Here is a 24,939-nt window from a genome sequence, read left to right on the forward strand (position 1 = left end):
ACTTTGGGAAGCCTGGGGAAGGCAGGGTAGTATGCATGAAGCATTGCTCCCTGCTCTGTTCACTTTTACACTCTACTGTGGGGACACAGCGGACAGGCAGAATTTGTTGATAGGGCTTGTGTCACTGAGGTCTGAGACACTCAGCACATAGTGGTGTCAAGTTGTGTTTTGCCTTGCTGCAGCAAAGGATTTTGTCCTTATATATAAGGCTTGGCAAGGAGGAGCTCTGATGCATTACTTTCACTGGTGCTGAGAAAATGAGAAGAAAAGAAATATTACAAGAAGCCTCAGGTGGGATTGGGTCAGCTCTCCTAAGAGAAGTGATTATTTATTTTCACTTGAACCACAGTGGATATGACCTGGTGCCAGGAGATGCTGAGGATGCTGGTCCCTTTGGGAGGACTGTCCCATGGCCTGGAATCATATCTGCCAACACAGGTGGAGTGTAAGCAGGTGATGATGTGGGTACACAGCCCTTGCACAGGGAAAGGGACACTCAGGGCCGGGCAGCCTGTGTGATTCAGAGCATAGGCATCCTGTGTCTTGCAGGTGGGGACATGAGCCCTGCTTTCCAGCAGGAATGGGGTAGAGATATGCACATAAGGGCATGCAGAGGCCAAACTGCCCATCTCACTGAGGAGCAATGAGAACACAGGGCAGGAGAGGTCAGTGGCGGCTTTAAGGCTGGTGTGGTAATTAGAAGAATTGCTGGTTGTCTTAATCTCTAGAACGAACCCCTGTAGGGACACCACCTTGCCTCTGCACAGTGCTTTGCTGTGCCACAGAGATATCTCCTGTGCTGGATTTGGTTGCTGCCAGCATCCTTGTCCCTGCTGTCCCTCCTCCATGCACCCTTTCCCAGTGCCCATCAAAGCTGTGTGTGTCAAGAGGCAGTTTCTGTGGCTGCAGGTTGCAGTCTCCCCCAGCTCGCTGCGGGCTGTGGCAACCAGAGCTTGGAGGATAATGAGATCTTAATAGTCCAATTATATCCCATCGATTTACTCAGCACGTAATTGTTGGCGGCTGGGGCTGCCTGATGAGCCGCTCTACTCCGGCTGCCAGCGGGGAGGGCTGTGCCACCCCGCCCAGCCTGGGATGCTGCTCAAGCAAACAGCTGTTCCCCCTTGAACCCCTGTAGGAGCAGCGCCTCCCTCCCCCACTTCAGCTCACTGTCCCCCTCTCCCGGGAGGGGCAGTGACAGGAGTGACAGGCAGAGATTGGAGCCGGGATCCTGGTACCGTGCCCTGGCTGGGCATTCCAGCATTGCCCTGACCCCAGGCTGATATCCCCATACTGCCCTGGGGAGCAGAGGGGCTGGGCATCTCTGCCTGCTGCTAAAACAGGGTGATAGAAGTGACTCCTGGTGGGTGACAGTCCCCACCAGCAGAGCAGTGGTGGGGCCATTGTCCATGCAGCCTGCATTGGGCAGGGTATGCTACCAGAGATGTGCCCAGCTGGTCTCCTGGTAGCAGGAGTCAGCTCCTGAGCATCCACCTGCAGGTGTTCTTGCCACAGCAAGGCTTGGCAGGTGCATCTCTGCACTTGGCTTCTATTAATTTCCCTTTTGAGCTGGCTGTGGCTGAGAGATGCATGGACTTCTAATTTGGAGGATTCACTCTTAGCTGTGATTTTAATCTGGCCTTTGTGATTGTGTTGATCGTCCCTTGTTCTAGCATTGTGAAAAGCAGTAAATAATGTTCCTTTCCCCCACACCATGCTGCTTTGTGCCCTGTCCTGTTCCTCCCATTTCGCCTTCTGCCCCCTGCCAAAGAGCCTTTTCCAGAAACCCCACCATGTTTCTCCGGAGTGGCACGGGCTCACGCTGAGCCCACCACACTACACCTTGGCTTCTTTGTAGCCATGCATCAGCATCTGCCATCCCACCTTGTCCTGTGCAAATGCCCTCAGCCCCAGGGCTGGCGTTGCAGTGGGTGGCAGGCAGCAACAGCAGTGGCAAGTAGCACACAGGCTGTGACCTTGGGGACACTGGGGTCACAGTGGGCTGCGGGCACTGGGAGGTCTGTCCATCTCCCTTGGCCAGGATGGAGTGGTGCCAGCAGCTGGGCCAGTGGAGCCCATTAAAAATCAAAGTGTGACATAATGCTGGGGGCAGGTGACACAGCGGACAAAATTCTGCCTTGTTGCCCTGGCACTCTGCTAATGCAGAGGAGGGGTGGCAGCTCCCATCTCTAGCAAGCAACTCCCTGAGGGACACCCCTCCTTGGGCACTGGGTCTTTAAAGTGCTGGGGACTTGTATGCATCACCTCAAGTGAACTGTGTAGCCACATGTGGGTGACACTTTCCCCAGCACAGGGCTGCAGGTGCTGATGCTGACACAAGCAGTGGGTGCAGCAGCTCCTGCCCTGGAGTGGCAACAGGAGTTCAGAACCCCTGGGAGACTGGGCCATTCCTACTAATGCAAGTGCTGATTAGTCCATTGATTTTTTGTAACGCAGGAGTCTTACTGTCCCTTCAGCTCACCCCTTGTCACCTGTCAGGCAGAGAAGGTGGTGGTGTGAACAGCTGTCTGCCCTGTCTCTGCTCATCCTTCTGCCCTGGACAGGCTGTGCTGGTACAGACAGCATGTGCAGAGTGAGCTGAGACAACACGGGGTTACTTAATAGCTGCTGGTGCCACAGTCCTTGCTGGGGAAATGCTGTTTGTGCTCTGGAACAGCTGCTTTTGGCACGGCACCACTGAGGTCAGGCTGGGATCCCGGGAGCACTTGTCCCAGCATAAAACACGATGCTCTGCAGGGCCGGTGGCTTTGGTTGCCTTGTCTGCTCGAGGCTTGGTGGATGGTTGCTGTGGCTGAGCTGGTGCCCGCAGTGATTGGTGTCAGCACTGGTGGAGCGGAGCTGCTGCAGCAGTGTCTGGCGTGTGAGCCAGGGGCACGCAGTGTCGTGCATTTACATTGTGGGAGCTGTGGGCTGGCAGAGGCTGAAGCCCTCATAATGAGTTTCCAGCATGGATGCTGGGGAGGAAACAAGGTAAAGAGAGGAGCAGCCCCCTGGAGTCGGCATGCGGGCACTGCCAGGGTGGAATGTCACTCACCTGGCACAGCGTGGCCCGCAGCTCTCGCCTTTGTGCCTGGGACATGACACGGGCTGCAGCCTTGGCCCGGACAAGGCTGACACCGGGCAGGCTGGACCTGAGCGCCAGCGGCGGAGCCAGCCCCGCGGCGCTGCCAAGCCGGGCCGCCTGGCGAGGGCCGCGCCTCGCCGGAGGCTGCCAGGCCGCCCCGGCGCTCTTGGCAGCGGGGGGCCCGGCGGACGCGGGGCCAGCGCCGCTGGGAAGCAATTACCGCCCCGCTGCGTCCGGCCCTAATCCCCTCACACGGCGCGCAAGAAGCCGGCTCGCCAAACAAGGCTCAATCAGGTTAAAGTGTGAAGTCAGGATTAGCCAAAAGAATGAGAGCGTGGTAATAGCTCCGGCCTCCTTGCCCGGCCGGCGCAGCCCCGCTGCGGCCCCCTCCCTCTCGCCCGCCCTGCGGCCCGCCGGGCTCTTGCCGGGGAGATTAAGGCTGCCGGGGTTTGTTTGCCTGAGTGGGCTCCCCACTGGGAAGCCATGTCGAACAGTTTTGCTCGGGCGCCCCGCTAAGCGCCGGGCAGGGCGTCGCGCTGGGGGGTTGGCTCCCGCCGCCGAGGCCCTGCCAGCCCCGCGGGGCCGCGTCCGCGCCTGGCTGCTCGCCGAGGCTCCCCGGGAACCGCGGCGGTGCCATGGGGCTCTGGCTGCCAGGGGAGGCAGCGCCGGGACACCTCCTGCCTCGCTAGGGAGACCGCGAGTATCCGACAGCCGTCACACACACAATGGGACAGAGCAGCCGGGTGTAAGATCTGAGCAGGGAAGCTCCTGAAATCGCGATCCCTGACCACCGCCCTCCCTCTCACTGCCTGGCCAGGGAGCACTTGTGCGGATATGGTCTGACCATGAGACCAGGGGGACTTGGAAGAAAAGTGGGTGCCTGCCTTCTTGCCATCACACAGCTGTGGGTTGGAGCTGGCTGCTGCTGTTGTACAGGCATCTGCTGGGTCAGAAATCCATTTGGGAGGTGAGTGTAGTGACAGAGGTGTCCTCCATCACCTCCTCACTCCCTGTTATACTTTCCCTTTGCACCCCTGGGACTACCAGAGCTCTCTGTACCTTGTGCTGTGCAAGGACAAGCACTGTGAATGGGCTGGCTGTTTGGTAAATGCCTTTTAAACTTGGAGCTTGAGGACAATACCTGGAAGTGAAACCAGAAGAGGCAGTGAGGGTGACTGTCACAACTCCTCCTCTGCCTGTGCCCGTCCATCAGCTGGTCCCCAGTGGGGCTGTCAGACCTGCCAGTGCCCGTGGTCAGTGCTGCAAGCTGGCACTCCACGTGCCATGGCAGTGACACTCTTGTAATCGGCAGGGCATGAGGTGGCACTGATGCAGCCGCCACGGGTGCTGCGAGCGGCACGGCAGGGCGAGGAGAAGCCGTGCCATCTGCTGTTTCTTCTGCGCCAAAGTGTAAAGCAAACATAGCTGGGAGCTATGAAACACCAGGAGGGAAGGGGCCGTGCCTTGTTCCAACGCCGGGGCCCGAGGATTCCACAGGCAAAGCATGTGTTTGTCCTGGTGTCGTCAGCTGTGTCATTGTGCAATGTAATCTACGCCCATGCCGGGGCCTTGCTGAAACCCTCCCATCCAGCGTCTGTCCCTCTTGGCTTCCGTACCCCCCACGGCAGCACTTCATCGGGGACTGTCACAAAAAGCTGTGAAGGGGAGAAGCCTCGCAAAGTCAGTTGCAACCTTCTAGCAGCATTTCCCTCACAAGCTGCAAGTGAGCAGCTTGGAGACAGACGCTTGGGTTTGCTCCCTGGGTGCACTGGGACTCCCATGTGCTCCAAGCAGAGAAATGAGAGCGAGCTTTCCATGGGGGAACCAAACAAATCGCACACAGGACCTGCCTGGGTGGGCAGTGCCAGAGCTGGGAGAGGGGTGCAGAGCACTGAGGTGTGGTGCTCACCTCTGTGAGGGTTGAATGCCGGAGGACAGGCAGCTGCCAAGAAGGAATGCGGTGCACTGAGTGCTTTGCTAGAAAGAGTGATGAACCATGCCTGGAGGGTTCATAGAATCATAGTATGGTTTGGGTTGGAAGAGAACTTCAGATCATCTAGTTCAAACCCTTGGCCATGGGCAGGGATGGCACTCACTGGATAAGGTTGCTCAGTGCCCCATCCAGCCTAGCCTTGAACACTTCCAGGGATGGGGTATCCACAAGTTCTTTGGACAACCTGTTCCAGTGGCTCACTATCCTCACAGTAAAAAATTTCTTCCTTACATCTAATTTAAAACTCTGCTCTTTTAGTTTAAAACTGTTCCCCCTATCACTGTCTGGCCATGTAAAAAAGTTGTTATCTTTTCCTAAGTGTTTTCTAAGGGATTCCTTGTGGGAGCTAAAAGAGAAAAGAGGAATTGGTGCAACGCTGTCTTTTTCTGAAAGATCAGTGCAATTCCTGGGGGTCCCCAGGCTCATCACATCTCCAACATAGTATGAGGAGAAGATATTTGTATTTGAAAGAGTGCTGGGCAATTGGAGGCTGCTGCAGGTGTCTGGTCCTTTCCCTTTGGAGAGGGTGAGGGACCCTGATCCCCCGTGGGCGGAGTTGTGGAATAGCCGGCGCCGTCAGGGCAGGCGGCGCGAACAGCAGGGCAGCCTGGCAGTGCCGCCTCGTGGGGTGCTGCGAAACTGCGCCTGCTGCTCGCACAGGAGCTGGGCTCGTCCTCCAGAAGCCTGGGCAGTTCCTGGCAGACATCTCCCTTCCACTGCCCCGGCAATGATGCTTTGCCAGCCGGGTTTGGTTTCCCAGGATTCACCCAGAATGATGCACAAACTGCGCAGAGGACAGGGGCTGGTGCATCACACTGGACTGTACAGCATCTCCTTGGTGGTCAGGCATCCCACTGGAGGGCTAGGCAAGCCCACTGTCCTTTTGTTTTCCTTTTCCTGATGCAGCTGTGCAAGTAATGCTGGTGCTTCCCTCTGGGGACATTTTCTCATTGTGTTAGTGAAGCTTTCAGCTGGGGTGAAGTCCTAGTTTGGCGACCTCCTGGTGTTTTGCAAGCAGCATGTGCCCATTTGTGGAGCCCACTTTTTGGAGGAAATGAGGGCATGTGGAGGAACGTGGATGCTGTGCCTCCATCCTGACCCAGTCCAGGTGTGGGGTATCAAGAGCAAACAGGCTTTGTTATGTTGAAGCAGAGCTGGTGAGCACTATGTGTGAAGTGCTGACATCTATGGACACCCTAAACCACCTCTTGGGGCTGGGGTGGGGGTGTCTGTGTGGCCTGTGTAATTCTGGGCACATTTAATCTGTGTGGGATACCCTGGTCCTCCTCCTCATTCATCCATGGACTTGCATAGGGAAAATGTTGTGTTGTGCCTCAGTTTACTTCTGCCAGGAAGGAGATGAGAATTTGACCTCCTGCCCCAGGGGTGGCTGGAGCAGGACTGTGCTGGCACCCCAGGATGGGAGCAGGCAATGCAGTTGCCAGCCAATTTCAGAGGAGCTGCTGACTATTAGGGTGGGAGAGGGAATAGTGTCTGTTTGGGAGCCATGGAGAATAAATAAAACAATCAGGTCTTGCCACAGCTGAGTCAGTCCACCCAGACCCTGCTTGCAGTGAGATTTGTGGTCTTCATAGTCTTTAAAAGCCAGCCCAGGCATGATAGGGGATCTGACCTGCTGCCAGCCCTGCAACACAGAGCCCTTGCTGGCTTGGCATGCCCTGGCATTACAGAGCAGGTGATTACACAGACAGTACCCTGCAGTGATGAAGTAAATAATGACCCGATTATTTGTGCCCTCTGAAGTGCAGGTCAGGCTCCACGGGAATGCCTCCTGGAGCCACTAAGTGTAATTACCAGTTAATCAGCAGGGACCTGTAATTATAGCAGTCAGAGAGCATTTAAGTATGGAGGGTTTTCCCAGAGCTGTGCCAGTCAGCTCTGCTTGTCAGAGCCAGAGACTGCAGTGCCCAGGGAGCCCCAGTCACTTTGAGCCACCATAGATGGAGTGAGACTTGCCTCAGGACAGCCAGCAGAACAGTGGTCAGCCAAGGACCTGAAGCCAAATTAGTTTGTCAGAGTCCCCGAGGGATCACTTGAGTGCTGGGGCACGTCCCTGCCTGTGCATGCACTGCTCCCACAGGACATCACACTTTGCAGGCACTGCCCATTTGCCTTTCTGCCTCTTTCTTCTGCAGGGACCTGAGTGAGAACTTCATCCAGGCCATCCCCAGAAAAGCATTCCGTGGGGCCACCGACCTCAAGAACCTGTGAGTCCTGGCAGTGTTGGGCAAGAGGGAGTCTGGGGTCAGGTCCAGTGGCAGCAGGCAGCAGGAGTGATCAGGAGCACTGATTGCACTCTGCCTGGGCTGTCCCAACAATTCTCCCTTTTTACCCTTTCTCCTGCAGGCAACTGGACAAGAACCAGATCAGCTGCATCGAAGATGGGGCTTTCCGTGCCTTGCGGGGGCTGGAGGTCCTGTAAGTGACTGGGGACAAGGCTGGAGCCTCCAGACTGCAGCCCCATGCAGGATGAGGGTGTTCTTGAGTGTCCCCCCTCACTGAGGTGCTGCAGGGACATCCCCAGCATGCCATCTCTCCCTGGGCATGAGCAGGGGCTGACCAGGGTTGTGGTACAGCTGCTGCAGAGCTGTGCTCCAGGGCTTGATCCTGCCCCTGAGGGGCACCTGGGTGCCACTGGCTGTGGAGAGGAGAAGCCTGGAAAGGACAGCAAGTCCTGCTGGGGGTTTGGGCTGTCCCCATCCATTCACCCTGTGCTAGGTTGCTCCAAGGGATTAGTGCCACCTAGACCATCTCACGTGCCTATTTACAGCTTGTCTGCTCTGACCTTCTTTGCCTGTTTGCCCTTCTTTGTCTTCCTGCAGGACCCTGAATAACAACAATATCACTTCAATTCCTGTGTCCAGCTTCAACCACATGCCCAAGCTGCGGACTTTGTGAGTGCCAGGGCCGTGGTGGTGGTGGGAGTGGCCTCCTAGGCTAGAGTGGGATGTCCCCAGCTCTGCTGCTGGTGCTGGTGGCCCACGTGCTGGCCCAATAGTGCTGGGACAGCACCATGGTGAGGGAACTGAGGCGACGCCCCTGCAGAGCATTCCCAAGTACTGCCAAGCAAGGTGGCCTCGGCAGCTGTCACAGATGCTCTTCAGCCCCTCTGTATCTCCCTCTGAGATATCACCCAGCCTTTGGGATGAGCCAGGCTGGGGCACTCAGAGGGCAGAGGGGTGGGCAGGAGCTGTCCTGTGTCTGCTGACGGCTCCATCCATCCTCCTGCAGCCGCCTGCACTCTAACCATCTCTTCTGTGACTGCCACCTGGCCTGGCTCTCCCAGTGGCTGCGCCAGCGCCCCACCATCGGGCTCTTCACCCAGTGTGCTGCTCCCGCCCAGCTTCGCGGCCTCAACGTGGCTGAGATCCAAAAGAACGAGTTCAGCTGCTCCGGTGAGGGGGCAGAGGAGGTGGTGGGTGCCAGGGCAGGGACATGGGCCAGGGGGACAAAGCTTGTGCCACCAATGCAGCCCATCTTCACTCCCTGCCATGTGCATGTGCCCAGCTCAGAGCCTCAGAACGCATGCTGCGGGTTCATCTCAGGTCAGCACAGTCCTTGGTGTGGGGACAATATGGGGACAGTGCCACCCTATCCGTGTGACAGTAGATCAGTCTGTGCCTTTGGAGCTTTTGCAAGGGATTGGGGTGCACCAAGATCTTATCCACCCACTCAAGGGTGCCATGAACTGTCCCTGCATGCTGAGCTGTCACCAGGGTCCCTTCTTCAGGCTGCTGCCACATACTGCCCTGGCTCAGCCCTTTGCAATTCCAATGCTGGCTGCTTCCTTGGCAGGACAAACGGACTCAGCACATGCCCAGCTCTGCAGCTTGTCCTCCGGCTCCTGCCCAGCCATGTGCACTTGCAGCAATGGCATTGTGGACTGCCGGGGCAAGGGGCTGACGGCCATCCCCGCCAACCTGCCCGAGACCATGACAGAGATGTGAGTATGGCCACACCATCACCACCGGGCTATGGGTGGCTCAAGGCACTGGGAACACAGGAGCTGCTCAGTCACTCTGTAGGCAGCAGGCCTTCCTTGCCCTTCTCTCACTCTGCCCAGATTTAGCCCTGGATTTATCTGCATTAAAAATGTAAATAGAGAAATAATCTCCTTAGAGGAATCCAATTATGGTGCAGAGCCCCTGCTGGGACAGTGCACAAAGCGTGTGGGAGGCAGCAGGCACCCCCAAACACGAGGTGCTTGGGAAGAGCGGTGCTTCCTCCACCCCAGCCACCATGGTTCCCCCACCCATGGCACCTTTCCCTGTTGGAGAAAGCCCCAGCCACAGGATGCAAGTTGTCTCTGGGCAGAATATTTCTGCTCCTGTGGGGTAACTTATTGCAGCCTTAGAGGTCCTGCAGGCCCAGCTCTGTTGGTGGGGTTCCGGAGTTTGGCAAGCCCTAGAGTCCTCACCTCCCCCTATTCTCTTTGCAGACGCCTGGAACTCAATGGCATCAAGTCCATCCCCCCAGGAGCCTTCTCACCCTACAAGAAGCTGAGGAGGATGTAAGTGTGCAGCCTCTGCCAGCTCACCCTGAACCCCAGCACCCTTCACCCTGCTGGCCACTTCTGAGAGCTGACAGACGTGGGGCACCTGCTGTGACACGGGTGCCTCATATGGCAGCACTGGGAGGGGGTCTTGGATAACCCCAGCTCTGTATATTGGGTCTTGGGGGTGGTCCCCTGGAACTAGCAGAAGGATGAGGACATGGGACAAGAGAAGAGGGGACCAGGCCACCTTCTCCCTTTGGGTTTCAGAGACCTGAGCAACAACCAGATCTCGGAGATCGCCCCTGACGCCTTCCAGGGGCTGCGCTCACTGAACTCCCTGTAAGTGCCTATACTGGTGTGGGTGGGATGGGGTGGATGCTCTACCCCTTAACCATGGCCCACACCACTCCCTCATCTCTCTCACACCAGCCTTTCTTTCCCAGGGTGCTGTATGGCAACAAGATCACGGACCTCCCTAAGGGTGTCTTTGGAGGACTTTTTGCCCTGCAGCTTCTGTAAGGCACCAGTGGCTGTGGGGGATGCTTTTCAGGGACAGAGGGAAGCAGGACTGAGGTCCCTAGCACCCGTGGTGCAGTGAAGAGGTATCCCCAGACTCACATCCCTCCCTCCCTGCCAGGCTTCTAAATGCCAACAAGATCAACTGTGTACGGGCAGATGCCTTCCAGGATCTGCAGAACCTCTCACTGCTCTCACTGTATGACAACAAGATCCAGAGCCTGGCCAAAGGCACGTTCACCTCCTTGCGGGCCATCCAGACTCTGTGAGTGTCCACTTCAGCTCCCATGCCTGGGCAGGAGAGCCTCTGGGGGAAAAGCATCTCCAGGGCTGGAGCTGCTGATCACCCGCTGTCCCTGGCGGTGTGTCACCTGCTGCCCTGGCGGTGTGTCACCCGCTGTCCCTGGCGGTGTGTCACCCACTGTCCCTGGCACAGGCACCTGGCCCAGAACCCTTTCATCTGTGACTGCAACCTGAAGTGGCTGGCAGATTTCCTGCGTGCCAACCCTGTGGAGACCAGTGGAGCCCGCTGTGCCAGCCCCCGGCGCTTGGCCAACAAGCGCATTGGCCAGATCAAGAGCAAGAAGTTCCGCTGCTCAGGTGAGAGCTGTCCCCAGCCCTGTCACAGGGGTCCTGTGGCACAGCTGTCCCCAGCCCTGTCCCAGCCTGGTGTCTGTGTGCTCAGAGGGCTGATGTGCTTTTTTTTCCCGCAGCCAAGGAGCAGTATTTCATCCCAGGTGAGCAGAGGAGCCGCACACATGTGCATTGTGTGTGCATGGTGCCCTGTCAGCCAGGTTGCCTGTGGGGATGTTGTACCAGAGCCCCGTGGTCTGGCCCAGCAGAACCACTCTTCACTTCCCACATGCTGGGTACCGGGATGTGTTGTGGCATCTCCCATCCTGCTATTACCTGGATGGGCACAGAGGTGTCCCCAGGGTCCAGTTTTATTTGGAGGAGGGTGGTGGGCAGAGCTGTGCCCTGTATACCCAGGAAAAATATCCTTGTAGATAAGCTGCTTTGGGCATGGAGAAAACTAATATGTGCACAAGGGCTGGAATGAGGGGAGCTAGGGAGGAAAATGAGACCAGTGGGGATGTGGGAGGATCAGAGGGAGAGGAGAGAAGTGCAGTCCCCTGTGCCTCTGCCTGTGGGAGCCCACACTGCCTTCACCATCACACAGGGACAGAGGATTACCACCTGAACAGTGAATGCAACAGTGACGTGATCTGCCCCCCAAAATGCCGCTGTGAATCTGGTGTGGTCGAGTGCTCCAACCTGAAACTGACCAAGATCCCAGATCGCATCCCACAGTCCACAGCTGAGCTGTAAGAGTCTCCTCTCTCACTCTGCTTTCCTTCCTGCAGTAGGCACCTTGCTGGCACTGGGGTTTGGCTCAGGGTTTGGGCTGTACCAAGTACTTTGCAGGCTTCTCCTGAGCTCTTGTCCCTGCTGCCCACTCCAGGCGCCTGAACAACAATGAGATCTCCATCCTGGAGGCCACTGGCATTTTCAAGAAACTCCCACATCTGAAGAAAATGTGAGTATTGGGCAGGTACAGCCATGTCAGGAGTGCCGAGGGCTGGGAAGGCACGTGGGGGTCCTGATGCCAGGGCAGACTGGGGTGTGAGATGGAGGGCATGTCCCAGCCTGAGGGTCCTCTGAAGGAATCATGGGGTGCTTAGTGGGATCTGGGGGAGGCAGAGTTCAGGATGAGGTCAAGACAGAGCCCTCATTCCAGCCTGCTTTTCCCTCTTCACAGAAACCTCAGCAACAACAAGGTGTCAGAGATCGAGGATGGGGCATTTGAGGGGGCATCCTCTGTCAATGAGCTGCACCTCACTGTCAACCAGCTGGAGTCTGTGCGCAGCGGCATGTTCAGGGGCCTGGACGGGCTGAGGACACTGTGAGTTCCTTCTCCTCCATGAGCACCCAAATGGGGACGTCCTTACTCCTTGCTTCCTTGCAGGGCCAACCCAGGATGCCTTGCCCACCAGCTGGTTGCATCCAATGCTGGGTGGGGCAGGTTTTTGCTGCTCAGGGACTTGCTCAGGCTCATTCTGCTGCCCAGCACTGAGGTGGGCACAGCCTGAGCACTGCTAAGGTGGGTTTCCCCCGTGGTGCCTGCCCGTGTTGTAGGTGCCCTTGTTCTCTTCCCTCTGCAGGATGCTGAGGAACAACCGCATCAGCTGCATCCACAATGACAGCTTCACAGGGCTGCGCAACGTCCGCCTGCTCTCCCTGTATGACAACCAGATCAGCACAATTGCGCCGGGCGCCTTTGACACGCTGCAGTCCCTCTCCACACTGTATGTCCTGGGCCCCGGGGGATGCCCCCAGCCTGTGCACCTTGCTGCAGGTGCCCTTGCCTGGTGCTTGTTCAGGTGCTGCCCTTGTGCTCTCTCCGGTGTGCAGGAACCTGCTCGCCAACCCTTTCAACTGCAACTGCCAGCTGGCCTGGCTGGGGGACTGGCTGCGCAAGAGGAAGATCGTGACAGGGAACCCTCGGTGCCAAAACCCTGACTTCCTCCGGCAGATCCCGCTCCAGGATGTGGCTTTCCCTGACTTCAGGTGTGAGGAAGGTAACTCGTGGGCCCTGCAGTGGCAAGGATGAAGGGAGGTGAGGTTGCTCCTCCCAGGATGACACTGTGCTCCTTGTTCCCAGCACCTTCCTTGCTGCCAGGATGTGCCTGTGGCAAGGCAGTCACTCAGGGGGCCTCATGAATGCCCTCCCCTAATGATACAAAAGTTTCCCTTCCTGGTACTCAGCCCTTGGGCACTCAAATATCCACTCTGAAGCCAGAAGAGGAGTTTGCACTCACTGCACCTTGGGGCTTTTATATGTAGGTGGGTCATATATATGCTGGCAAACACTGTGCCCTGGGTGCTGACAGGAGCAGAGGTGTAGGCAAAGCCCAGTGGGATTCATCCTGCTCCTTCCCTTCTCAGCCTTGCACATGCACCGGAGCTGGCAGTGGGCAGATGGAGCAGACAGGGAGTGTGCGTGGGGAGAAAAACCTCTTTTTAGATTTTTTTTTTTAAATTTAGAGCAGCTTTTGAGCCCTCTGGAAAATATTTACAAACAAACCATCCTTTCTTCTGCTTTCCCTCCTCCACCCCGTCAAAGACTGAAGGGTTGCATCCTGCGCCTTTCCTAGCAGTGCAAGATAGCATACGGTTGTCCCAGCAATGCCTTTCCCGAAGGATTCCAGCATCGTGGCAGGGAAGGGGAGCAATGCCAGCTGCTCTGGCTGGTCAGCATAGGCTCCGTCTAACCTGTGTCTGGAGATGGGTGAAGGAGCTTGTTTCAGGAGGATTTGAAGGGCTAGGCCCCTTCTTCTGTGCCGTTATCTGTGTTGTTCCTGTGACTGCATTTTGCATGAAAATGGTGAAAATCAGAGCAGCCTTGCGCTGGCTGGTTGTATCCACACCAGATAGCCGGATTCCAGGGCCGTGGACGCCCCCGCGCAGTAGGGCAGGTGATTTCTGGGTGCAGAAGCAATTCCTGCACTGCTAATTCCTGACTGATATTGCCTGCAACACCCTGCTTTGGGGGCAGGGTTGGCATGGGAGAGGAGCCATCCTAGGCTGGCACAAGGCTTTGAATCTGGCCTCACACAATACCCAAGGGCTGGACCCTGGTGACTTGGTGGCTTTCCATGCTTGGTGCAGGTAAGGAAGAGACCACCTGCATCCCCCGGCCACAGTGCCCACAGGAATGCACCTGCCTCGACACGGTTGTCCGCTGCAGCAACAAGCATCTCAAGGCCCTGCCCAAGGGGATCCCCAAGAATGTCACAGAGCTGTGAGTAGTGGGCAAATACCCAAGCTCTCCCTCTAGCCCTCCATCAACTTTACAGCTCTGGGTGGGGGGCTTCTGCTGTGGGGTTGCAGGGCAGAGACTCCTGGGCTCCTCCTCACACCCTCATCCTGGCCTGGTAGTGGGGGTAGGACCCCACCGATCCAAGGTATCCTGTCCAGCCCCAACACCAGCAAATGGCTCAGCAAGAGTTTCTCTGATGATTTGGAGCAATCAAGGGTATTGTGCAAGAGGTGTTGTCACCCAGCAGCTGAGACCCTTGTCTTTGGCCCTTGGGAGGGGACAGTGAAGGACAACCCCCCGCTGCAGCTGTGGTCCCCATGCAAAGCCCAGATGTGCATGCCAGAGCTGGATGTGCAGGCTCCGTGATGCCCACTGCTGTGAAAGGGGCTCTGTCCCCATGTGAGATGAGGGATGGCAGCAAGTCCTGTGTGCAGGGCGTGCAGGCACTGGTTGGGCACACATGTATATGCACAGCACCCCCGCAGCCCCCTCCACTGTCTCGCACACTCCTCTGTCTGCATCCCGCTCCATCTCTCACGTTCTCACGCATGCCTTGGGAGCGTTACAGCCTCCCACGCTCCCATCGCATGTGTAAACGCAGCACTGGCTGTGCTGGCACACGTGGGCTGCTGGGAGAGTGTCCCCAGGGACATGCCTGCAAACCCAGGTGTGCTCCTGCACTCACACACAGCTCCCCTGCCAGCCCAGGAGTCCCCTGAGAGCCTCTTGGGCCCTGGGTGCAGGAGGGAGGTGATGCTGGAGATGCTCCTTGCAGCCTGAAGTCCATGGTGGTGCTCAGGAGAAAGAGGGGGAAGAGGGAGAGATCTCCTGCCTCTCAGTCACCCCGAGGTGCTTTTGTTGTCCCTTGCAGCTACCTGGATGGAAACCAGTTCACTCAGGTCCCGGGGCAGCTCTCCACCTTCAAGTATCTGCAGCTTGTGTAAGTAGCCAGGAGCAGGAGCCCAGGCAGCTAGAGGCGCTGCTGGAACTTGTGGGTGAGGGCAGGGCTGTCTCCATGGTGTGTGATCCTGAGGAGGGGTCTGGCAGTGTGTGCCCCCTCTGCTCTGGAACACAACTGACTGGCAGCAATGCTCAGCCTCTGGCTGTTCACCCCCTGGTGCCAGGCATGGACCAGAGAGGGGACAAGTGGCATTTCTGCCATCCCCCTGTGTGACAACCCTGCTGCTGTTTGCACCCCATTGCAGCTGAGCAGGCTGGGGAGCAGTAAGAGGGGGCAGAGCCCTGCTGGCTCCAAGCCCTGGGGTTTCTGTTTTGCAGTGATCTGAGCAACAACAAGATCAGCTCCCTGAGCAACTCCTCCTTCACCAACATGAGCCAGCTCACCACCCTGTAAGTGAGGTCCCTGCAGTGCCACACGGGGCTGCTGCCCAGCTGAGCTGTGTGGGCTGTTCTAGGGGACCCTGAAGACTGGGGGTGTGGGGGACACCAGGGTCTCCTTCACCCTCTGCCTGGGTGATGCTGTGCTTTGAGATGGAGCTCAGCAGGGACAGTGTGTAGCCCAGGGAGGGTTTCTTACACCACACACTGCTGTGCTCCCTGTTTCCCCCCAGGATCCTCAGCTACAACTCCCTGCAGTGCATCCCTCCGCTGGCCTTCGAGGGCCTCCGCTCCCTGCGGCTGCTGTAAGTACCTGCCCTAAGTACAGCCCTGCAGGGCCCTTCCCTGCTGCTGCCCATGTCCCTGTGTCCCCTGTGCCCACCTGGAGCTGGGTGCATGCAGGTGGGCAGGGGGAGCACAGGAAGGTTCATCTGCTCTCAGAGCAGATGGTGCATTTGCAACAGTGGCAGTGTGGTGGGGTTCAGTTCTGCCACCCACAGCTGGACCTGTGGGATGGGGCCGCAGTCCTTGCTGCCCATCTTGGAGCCCTGGGCATTGCAGGACCTTCTGTTCTCTGCAGGTCTCTCCATGGCAACGATATTTCCAGCCTCCCCGAGGGCATCTTTGCAGATGTCACCTCCCTGTCCCACCTGTGAGTATCTCCTCCCACTCCTCAGGGTTCAGGGCTGGATGCAGGCTCTACAGACCTTTAAAAAGTACAGGGCTGAGCTTGGCTTCCCTGAGGGATGAGCTGCCTTCTCCCCTCTTCTCTGGGCTGGTACCTGCAACATGATTTATTGGATAGCGCTGTCACCTGCTGCCCATGCTCAGATCCAGGTGTGCAGCTGAGTCTCCCAGTGCTGCTGGGATGTCCCTGTGGTCTTAGGTGGATGTGTTATGGGGTCCTTCCCCAACCCACTAGATCTCTGGGGTCCCCCAGGATGTAGGTAAACTATGCAAAGTGGTGTCACAGCTGTGGGTTGGCAGGGGCTGCTCTGACACACAGCAGTGAGGTGTTAGCCTTCTGGCAGTGCACTTCTCCACAACAGCCCCCCCAATATGTCACCGAGTATCCTCCTGCCAGTGGTGGTGTTTCAGCCTCTCTTTGAGTGGGCCTGCACTGCCCTGTACCCACCACCCAGGGCCAGGGTTTAATTTTGCTCACAGTGTCTTTTTAGTTCCCTGCCTGTCTCCTAACTAAGCTCTTCCCAGCTGCCTGCTCCTGGCATCCTGGGCATTTCAGGCTATTCCTTCAGTCTGCAAAGAGCATTTTGATACCCAGTCGTAGCCTCCTTGTTTTTTGGGGACCAACACTGCTTGCTCTGCTCCAATTTCCCTTGGCTGTGCTGCCTTCACTGCAGACAGCTGGCACTGCCAGTTCCCACTGGCTGAGCTGTGTCACAGCCAGTTCTGTGGGTGCTGTAGGAGCAGGTTTATCAGCCCCAGCAGATGTGCTGTCCCTAATGCCTCACCTCTGGGTGCCATCTCCTTCTTTTTCACATGGGTTTATCACACTGGCTCTCCATCACTGCTGGCCTTTGCAGTCAAGGAGGGTTCAAAGAGGCATCCAGGCCCTCCGCCTGCCACATCATCCACTGCTTCTGTACCCTTTTCTGCTGTGGAGCAGAGCAACCCTCCATCCTTATTTTCCTCTCCCAGAGCAATTCCTTGCTTCCCCCCAGTGCTGTCTGCACAAGCTGTGGCTCATTCCCACCAGCCCACTCCTGTGTCTCTGTCCTGCAGGCTTGTGCAGCAGAGCCCTGCAGCTCCGGTGCAGGCTCTGTAGTTTCTGCATGGCCTCAGGGTCCTTTGCAGTTTGCTGGCCTCAGGCAGCTTTGCCTGTGTACTGGAGAGGGGCTGCCAAGAATGTCTGCCAAGAATGACAAGCGTGTGAGTAGTGTGCAAGAGTGAGAGTTAGTGTGAGTAGTGTGCAGGAGTGTGCGTGAGTGTGCAAGAGTGGGAGTGTGAGAGTGTGCAAGAGTGTGCGTAGTGTGCAAGAGTGTGTGTGAGTAGTGTGCAAGAGTGCGTGGGAGTGAGTGTGAGTAGTGTGCAAGAGTGTGAGTGGGCGTGAGTGTGCAAGAGTGTGAATAAGTGTGCAAGCATATGAGTGTGCAAGAGCGTGGATAAGTGTGCAGGCATATGAGTGTGCAAGAGTGTGAGTGTGCGTGAGTGTGAGTAGTGTGCAGGAGTGTGAGTGTGAAGAGTGTGCAAGAGTGTGAATAAATGTACAAGCGTGGCCAATGGAGGAGAGCCCGAGGGCCGAGCATGGAGCACTGCATGGGCAGCGGGTCTGGCAGCAGGGTGCTCTAACTGGACAGCATTGTGGGGCTGTGTGTGTGTCCCAGTCCAGCATTGTGGGCAGCACTGCTGGTGGGTCCAGAAATGGAGGAGTGCTGGTTTGCCAGTCATGTGGCATCCTGGCCAAGTGACAGAGTTGTGCCCAGTTCCCTCTGTGTGGCAGCAGGTGCAATTTTGCCCCTCTCCTCGTGCAGAGCCATCGGGGCCAACCCCCTGTACTGCAGCTGCCACCTGCGCTGGCTCTCCAGCTGGGTCAAGACGGGCTACAAGGAGCCAGGCATCGCCCGCTGCGCTGGGCCCCCCGACATGGAAGGGAAGCTGCTGCTCACCACCCCTGCCAAGAAATTTGAGTGCCAAGGTGAGAGGTGCCCACGCTGTCTCTCCATACCCTCTCACAGGCAGAGCAATGCTTTGTGAGTCTGGGTGGCTCCAGGATTTCGTCTGTTGAGTTGCCTTGTGGAGGAGGGGGACCAGGTTGTTTCCATCCTCTTACCTGACTGGTGGCACTTCCCTGGTCACTGAGCAAACCTGTGGCTGTCCCATTGCCGGGTGCAAAGACCCTTGGACAGGCTCTGCTCCCAGCAACACCAGAGGCTCTGCCCCGCCACTGGTGCCCACAAAAGGACACACTGATCACTCCTCACACTGATGGTCATCTCCATGCCTCTCCTCCTGCAGGCCCACCTGCCCTGAGCGTCCAGGCCAAGTGCAACCCCTGCCTCTCCAGCCCCTGTCAGAACCAGGGCACCTGCCACAATGACCCCCTTGGCTCCTACCGCTGCACCTGTCCCACTGGCTACAAGGTACCCTGCTCCCAGGGGTCCCTAGTGCAGGGGGATGTGTCCCTGCAGAGAGCAGGGGAGCAGGGCCTCTGCCATGCCCCTGTGGGCCCACCTACCCTCCCTGTGTGCCACAGCACCCTGCTGAGCAGGATGGGCAGAGCTGGGCAGCTGCTGTGGCACCTCCTCGCTCCCACCTTTCCCTCCTTCCCCAGGGCCATGACTGTGAGGTGCCACTCGGTGGCTGCTCCTCCAACCCCTGCGCCAACGGGGGGACCTGCCAGCCTCAGGAGGGGGAAGGAGCTGGGTTCAGGTGAGTGCTGGACAGGAACCCATGAAAGCTGGGTGTTTGGGCAGTAGCATGGGACCCTGGCCTCCCATGCAGAGAAGTTCTGATAATTCCTTTGCCTCCTGCGTGCTCCCTTGGGCATGTAGCTGGGATATTGCATTTGCATGGGAGCTCCAGCTCTTTCCCATGCCTCCTAGCCCAGAAGGCTGCAAGGTGGAGGTCAGTGGGGGAGAGGAGGGTACCATCACCACAGAAGGCAGGGGGAGGTAGAGGGGTTTGGGACTGGTTGCTGTGGTCCTGGAGTCACTGCTGCTGCCTGTGGGGCTGCCTTACCCTCACACAACCCTCACTGCTCTGAATGCTTTAGGCCATTCTGGGAATCAGGCTGCAATTAGGAGCTGAAAATAGTTGGCAGGCTGGGGGTGAGGAGCTGGGCTGTGCAGCCCCTCCCTATGCTGAGAGGCCTCTCAGCCTGTTGTCGTGGCAACACAGCATCCTCGGGCAGGCTGTGCTGCCACCCACCCCTGTGCCCAGTGTTTGACAGGAGGACACCAAACCCAGCTCTTTGCCAGGTCCTGTGCTGGTCGTTTTGGGGCAGCCACCCAAAATGTTCTGTTTCATTTTCCTCCTTGACACTGCCCTGTCCCCGTGGCAGGTGCCTGTGCTCAGTGGGCTTCGAGGGCCCGAGCTGCCACACCACCAGCGACCCCTGCAAGGAGCACAGCTGCGAGAATGGGGGCTCTTGTGTGCCCAGTGCCACCAACTACACCTGCCTTTGTCCTGCCCACTACACAGGTACCTGGAATGGGGGCTAGCCATCCCCACATGGCACAGACCTAGCATGGGAATGTGCCCAGTGATTCTACCCACCCATGAGGGCTGAATAGCTCCTCTGCCTGCTGCCTCAATGCCCATCACCATGGGCTCTGGCTGGGCTCAGCTGTCCTGAGTTTGGGTACACCCAGCTGAACCCCCACACCCTGGGATGCCCTCAGTGCCTGGCTCAGGCAGGAGCTGCCTCCAGGGGAGGAGGACCCTGTGCCCATGGGTAAAAGCTGTGGGCTTGGCAGCTCCCTGTCTTGAGCTGAGTCCCCCAGGGGTCCCCTTTGCCCTGTGGGCACTGGGGCTGCTCCTCTGGTCCTGGAGCTGCTGGGCAGCCCCTCTTCTGCCTTGCAGGGGAATTCTGTGAGCAGCCACCCAATTTCTGCTCAGACGAGCTCAACCCCTGCCAGCATGACTCCACCTGCATCTCCACCAGCCAGGGGCCCAGGTGAGCCCCCTCCTCTCCAAACCACTTTTTCTGGCTGGCTGGGGGTGGGCAGCTTTGCTTTTTGGGGACTGCAGTGAGAAGGCATGGAGAAGGGGGGTTACAAGGGGAGGAGCAGGCACCCACTGGTGCAAGGGGGAAGGAAGGGGCAGCCTCGAGCCCCTTGCCTGCCCCAGGTGTGAGTGTGCACCCGGCTATGTGGGGAGCAACTGCAGCGAGGACTTCGACGACTGCCAGGACCACCGGTGCCAGAACAACGCCCGCTGCCTGGATGAGGTGAATGGCTACTCCTGCCTCTGCACCGAGGGCTACAGGTACCACCAGGAACACCTGGGACACCTGGGGTACTGGGGATGGTTATTGCCACTGTGCAGAAGGGACAAGTCCTGGATACCAAGTCCGTCCATCCATCCATCCATCCATCCATCCATCCATCCATCCATCCATCCATCCATCCATCCTCAGTGTGAGAGGAAGGAGTGAGGCTGGGAGTGTGTGTCTCTGTGGGTGGAGGCTGGGGGGAGCCAGCATCATTGAGGAGGGACCCCAGGCACAGTTCAGCATCCAGGCATCCCTCTGATGCCAGTGTCTGGGAGAGTCTCCCCAGGGACCCCAGATCAGGGGCGTGCTGTCAGAGCCCTGTGGGGCATTGGGCAGGGTGTAGGGCTGTTTCCCAGCCCCCAGCCCAGCAGCACCTCGGCCCCACAGTGGCCAGCTCTGCGAGATGCCGCCCCACACCGCTGGCCAGCCTGGCCTCTGTGAGCGAGCTGAATGCCAGAACGGGGCCCCGTGTGTGGAGCGGGGTGCCCGCGCCCTGTGCCAGTGCCTGCCTGGCTTTGGTGGCCCCAAATGTGAGAAGCTGCTGAGCGTCAACTTTGTGGACCGTGACACGTACCTGCAGTTCACCGACCTGCAAGACTGGCCGCGGGCCAATATCACCCTTCAGGTGAGGGCTAGGGGGGCGTGGGGGCATTGAGGGGTGGCAGTGGGGGTCTGCCCCAGGGATGTGGGCTCCCACCTCTCTCTCTGGCAGGTCTCCACGGCTGAAGGCAATGGCATCCTGCTGTACAATGGTGACAGCGACCACATGGCTGTGGAGCTGTACCAGGGCCATGTGAGGGTCAGCTATGACCCTGGCACCCACCCCAGCTCGGCCATCTACAGGTACCTGGCACCCCTTCTCCACTCACTGGGGATGTTCACCCCCATTGCTTTGGCCTGGGGGCATCCTCGGTGACCCAGCCATCCCTGCCAGTGCTGAGACCATCAACGACGGGCAGTTCCACACCGTGGAGCTGGTGACCTTTGACCAGATGGTGAACCTGTCCATCGATGGTGGCAGCCCCATGACCATGGACAACTCGGGCAAGCACTACACGCTGAACAGTGAGGCTCCTCTCTACGTAGGAGGTAGGACAGGGACCGGGTGATGGAGGGCATGGGGGGGCATCGGGGTGCGCTGATGGTCCTGCTCTCCCCAGGAATGCCTGTGGATGTCAACTCGGCTGCCTTCCGCCTCTGGCAGCTCCTCAATGGCACCAGCTTCCACGGATGCATCCGCAACCTCTACATCAACAACGAGCTGCAGGACTTCACCAAGACACGGATGACGCCGGGGGTGGTGCCGGGCTGCGAGCCCTGCCGCAAGCTCTACTGCCTGCACGGCATCTGCCAGCCCTCGGGCGCCCAGGGCCCCGTGTGCCACTGCGAGCCGGGCTGGGACGGGCCCCACTGCGACCAGCCCCGCGGCGGGCCCTGCCAGGGGCACAAGTAAGTGCCCTTACCCCACTGCCTGCCCACCCTGCCCTGTGGCTGCTTCCTGGTGCCAGTCCTGTGCCATCATAGTGGTGCCCTGTCGTGACTTTGCCCTGCCGTGCCACTAGCACTGAGTTGTGCCAGGCTGTTCTGTGCTGGTGCCATGCCAGAGCCACACCTGTACTGTGCCATGGTGGCTGTCCTGTACCAGGTGGTGCCGTACCAGTCGCAGTACAGCGCTGGTGCAGAGCCAGGCCGTGCTCAGTGCTGGTGGGCTGTGCATGCTGGTGGCACACCAGCAGGTCCTGACAGCAGTGTATGCCCACAGGTGTGTGCACGGAGCGTGCCTGCCCCTTGATGCCCTCTCCTACAGCTGCCAGTGCCACGAGGGCTACCAGGGCGCGCTCTGCAACCAGCCTGCCGAGCCGCCCGACCCCTGCCGCCACCAGCCCTGTGTCCATGGCCACTGCCACCTCACGCCAGCCGGCCAGCCCACCTGCGAGTGCCACGACGGCTACACCGGAGCCCTCTGTGACCAAGGTAGGTGCTGAGGAGGGGGTGTCCCGGGAAGGCAGCCCCACACCACTGCACCAGGCTGACCATTGCTGTCCCACCGTCCCACAGAGCCGGAGTGCCGCGGGGAGCCGGTGCGGGACTACCACCAGGTGCAGCGCGGCTACGCCATCTGCCAGACGACGCGGCCGGTGGCCTGGGTGGAATGCCGGGGCACCTGCGGCAGCCCTGACGCCGGCTGCTGCACCGGGCTGCGGCTGCGGCGCAGGAAATACGCCTTTGAGTGCAGCAACGGTGCCACCTTTGTGGAGGAGGTGGAGAAGCCCAGCAAGTGTGGCTGCAGCCAGTGCCTGTGAGCAGCCACCGGCCCTGCAGAGCCGGGGGGCTGGCGGGGAGACCCCCCGAGCCAAGGACCTCACTTTACACTGCGGGCATGGTGCTGCTCTCTGGGTGTTCCGAACTGCAGCTGCATCTGAGGAGCCCAGCAGAGGGTAGAGCTGGTGCATCTAGAAGATTGGGAAGAAAACAGAAAAAAAATAGAAAGAAAAACAAAAGAAAAAAAAACCCCACAAACAAAGCAAATGTGTAGATAGAGAATTTTTTTAAGAACTGCAGCTACACAGATATGTGGATATGGAGTGGGCACCCTGCCTAGCTGCCCTGACCTCTCCCTGTGGCACTCTGCCTCCCTGCCAGTGAAGCCCCACAGCCATGGAGGGCAGTGCCTGCATCCTGGGTGAGTCTCCTCCCTGGCAGCCCTGTCCCTTGCATCAGCCCAGCGATCTGAGGGCTTTTCCAACATGTGTGACAGGAGGAGGGAGGCCTGCCATGGCAGAGCCTTGTGATCTATGGCAAGCCATGGCTTACAGTGGGCTGCGTGGTGTAGCCACCGTCCTGCAGTCCTGGTGAGCCCAGACCTGGTTTCCTGTCCTCTCCTCCAGCAGCCCTGGCCTCTCTCCCTGCAGAGTGCTGTAGCCCTAAGTACCCCAGATAATGTCCCCAGCTCTGTGGCCCCAGCCTGACCCTCTGGTGACACCCCCAGTCTGTGCATGCTGGATGGGCTCTGCAATGCATGGGCACACTTGGTCATTGTGGTCACATCACTGTGGTCACATCAGGGCCACACTGGTGGACCAGGACCAGGGCAGTGCCAGGCACAATGAATGGAGGACAGGCAGCAGTGCACAGATGTCCCTGAGGGTTCCCATGCCAACCTGCCCTGTGCCATGTGGCCAGCACTGTGCCATTCCTGTGGAGAGGGCCCCACATACTCCTGGCTCAGCCAGGTGGCTCTGCCCAGAGGTGGGAGCTGTGTGAGGGCAGCACAGGAATCCCCTTTCTCCAGGCTCTGTCCCAGGGGAGCAGGCCTGCAGCTGGGCGAAGGTGCCCCCGTGTGCCGCTGCCCCAGCCAGCAGGAGCAAGAGGCTGCTGGGATGCAGGTTTGGCTTGCCCATCACCGGGGCCTCAGTCTTGTGTGTGCCAAGGTGAAGAGGCTGGAGATGTCCAAACCTGCAAGCCTGGAGCCAACACCACTGCCAGGGCATGACTGATCAGCTCTTGGACTCAAGTGCCCATACCCAGCATCTCTCCAAAGCCCACAGTGCCAGGGCATGTGCTGGACTGGTGTGGGAGCAGGGGCACACTGGGACCTCCTGCCGGGGTACTGCAGGCACCCAACATCCACAGCAGCATCACCTCTACAACTGTGGGGGCCAAGGATAGTGTGGGCCCGACCTGGGACACTGCACATGGCTGGACAGTGAAACACCACATCCCCCTGTGGACAGACTCACCCCAGAGCTGCAGTCCTGGGTCTCTCCATCTCACCGCTCCAGCACTTTGGTTTCAGGTCTGCACTGCCAGCTGTGCCCGGGCTCCAGGCACCTCCACTGGATACACCCAGCTCTGCAGGTGCTGTCCCCGTCCCTGCTCACCACTGGCATCCAGGGCATCTCCACCACAACGGGGATGTGTTTCTGCCACAAATGCTCTCTCCATGGGAGCTCCTCTGCCACACAGAGGAGCTGGGATGCGTCTCATTTTGCCTGTGGCCCACCCAGGGCTTGGTTGTGTTGTGTTTCTGTTCTTGCTGTATGCTAACCGCTAAAGTATCTCTTTATACAGAATACTTACAGATTCTAATATATATTTGTATTTCATTTTGTTATAGTATTTTTATATGTTTGGGGTCAACAAATGATGTTTTCTTTTTGTTTACAGATGCTACTGGGCAGGAAAATGACAGTGGCTTTGTTTGGCCCGTGGGGTTTGTGTGTGTCACTATTGAAGACGCTGGTTTGTACTAGGCTGGCGAGGGAGGCGCTGGGCATCCTTCCGCTGGCAGAGGCTGTATTGTTTTAGGAGGTGTTTGGTATTGTCTATGTTGTCTTCCATGTGAACATGACATTTATTCATTCAGAGGCTTGGCCTCTTCTTTCCTGCTGGGGAGAAGGGAGAAGCTGGTTCTTGGGAGCTGCTGAGAGTGTGAGGAGGTAGCCCAGGATGGAAAGGGTTGGTTGTGCCTTGGGGGATGATTTCCTACTCCTGGAGCAGCTCTGGCCAATGCATTGCCCCCATGGTGCAGGGACGAGCAGACAGGGTTATCCATGCAATGCCTTGCAACAGCTGCCCTCACTGCCAGGGTCTTGCACGTGGGAAGCTGAAGGGTCAGTGCCCGCCGTGGGGATGGAATGGCTCCAGGGGAAAACAGGCACTTGTAGCTCTCTGGGGAAGGGTAGAGGGGCCTGGGCAGCAGTCCTCAGGACCACCT

At 58.4% G+C, this 24,939-nt stretch overlaps 1 protein-coding gene across 2 annotated transcripts in view; it reads left to right on the forward strand.

Annotated features, from left to right (window-relative positions):
• SLIT1 (slit guidance ligand 1) overlaps positions 1-24,587 on the forward strand; it is a 60,551-nt gene extending 35,964 nt beyond the window's left edge. The window contains exons 5-38 of one of the 2 annotated variants that reach the window (XR_012581122.1): positions 7,235-7,306; positions 7,446-7,517; positions 7,922-7,993; positions 8,331-8,494; positions 8,895-9,042; positions 9,538-9,609; positions 9,862-9,933; positions 10,038-10,109; positions 10,232-10,375; positions 10,547-10,710; positions 10,824-10,847; positions 11,291-11,435; positions 11,573-11,647; positions 11,870-12,013; positions 12,273-12,416; positions 12,523-12,689; positions 13,780-13,912; positions 14,802-14,870; positions 15,209-15,280; positions 15,502-15,573; positions 15,849-15,920; positions 17,761-17,924; positions 18,245-18,369; positions 18,561-18,658; positions 19,290-19,429; positions 19,811-19,904; positions 20,078-20,215; positions 20,610-20,847; positions 20,935-21,065; positions 21,157-21,311; positions 21,383-21,671; positions 21,985-22,196; positions 22,281-22,905; positions 24,390-24,587. Coding sequence is in view for 1 of the 2 variants with exons in the window: in XM_005481594.4 (XP_005481651.2) it covers positions 7,235-7,306; positions 7,446-7,517; positions 7,922-7,993; positions 8,331-8,494; positions 8,895-9,042; positions 9,538-9,609; positions 9,862-9,933; positions 10,038-10,109; positions 10,232-10,375; positions 10,547-10,710; positions 10,824-10,847; positions 11,291-11,435; positions 11,573-11,647; positions 11,870-12,013; positions 12,273-12,416; positions 12,523-12,689; positions 13,780-13,912; positions 14,802-14,870; positions 15,209-15,280; positions 15,502-15,573; positions 15,849-15,920; positions 17,761-17,924; positions 18,245-18,369; positions 18,561-18,658; positions 19,290-19,429; positions 19,811-19,904; positions 20,078-20,215; positions 20,610-20,847; positions 20,935-21,065; positions 21,157-21,311; positions 21,383-21,671; positions 21,985-22,196; positions 22,281-22,525 (4,198 nt within the window). In the remaining variant the exon portion in view is untranslated. Of the gene's footprint in view, positions 1-7,234; positions 7,307-7,445; positions 7,518-7,921; positions 7,994-8,330; positions 8,495-8,894; positions 9,043-9,537; positions 9,610-9,861; positions 9,934-10,037; positions 10,110-10,231; positions 10,376-10,546; positions 10,711-10,823; positions 10,848-11,290; positions 11,436-11,572; positions 11,648-11,869; positions 12,014-12,272; positions 12,417-12,522; positions 12,690-13,779; positions 13,913-14,801; positions 14,871-15,208; positions 15,281-15,501; positions 15,574-15,848; positions 15,921-17,760; positions 17,925-18,244; positions 18,370-18,560; positions 18,659-19,289; positions 19,430-19,810; positions 19,905-20,077; positions 20,216-20,609; positions 20,848-20,934; positions 21,066-21,156; positions 21,312-21,382; positions 21,672-21,984; positions 22,197-22,280 lie in introns of both variants that reach the window. The other variant, XM_005481594.4, reaches the window with a different exon arrangement.
• Positions 24,588-24,939: the final 352 nt, after the last annotated feature.

The sequence above is a fragment of the Zonotrichia albicollis genome, chromosome 7, assembly GCF_047830755.1.
Source record: "Zonotrichia albicollis isolate bZonAlb1 chromosome 7, bZonAlb1.hap1, whole genome shotgun sequence".
NCBI lineage: Eukaryota > Metazoa > Chordata > Aves > Passeriformes > Passerellidae > Zonotrichia > Zonotrichia albicollis.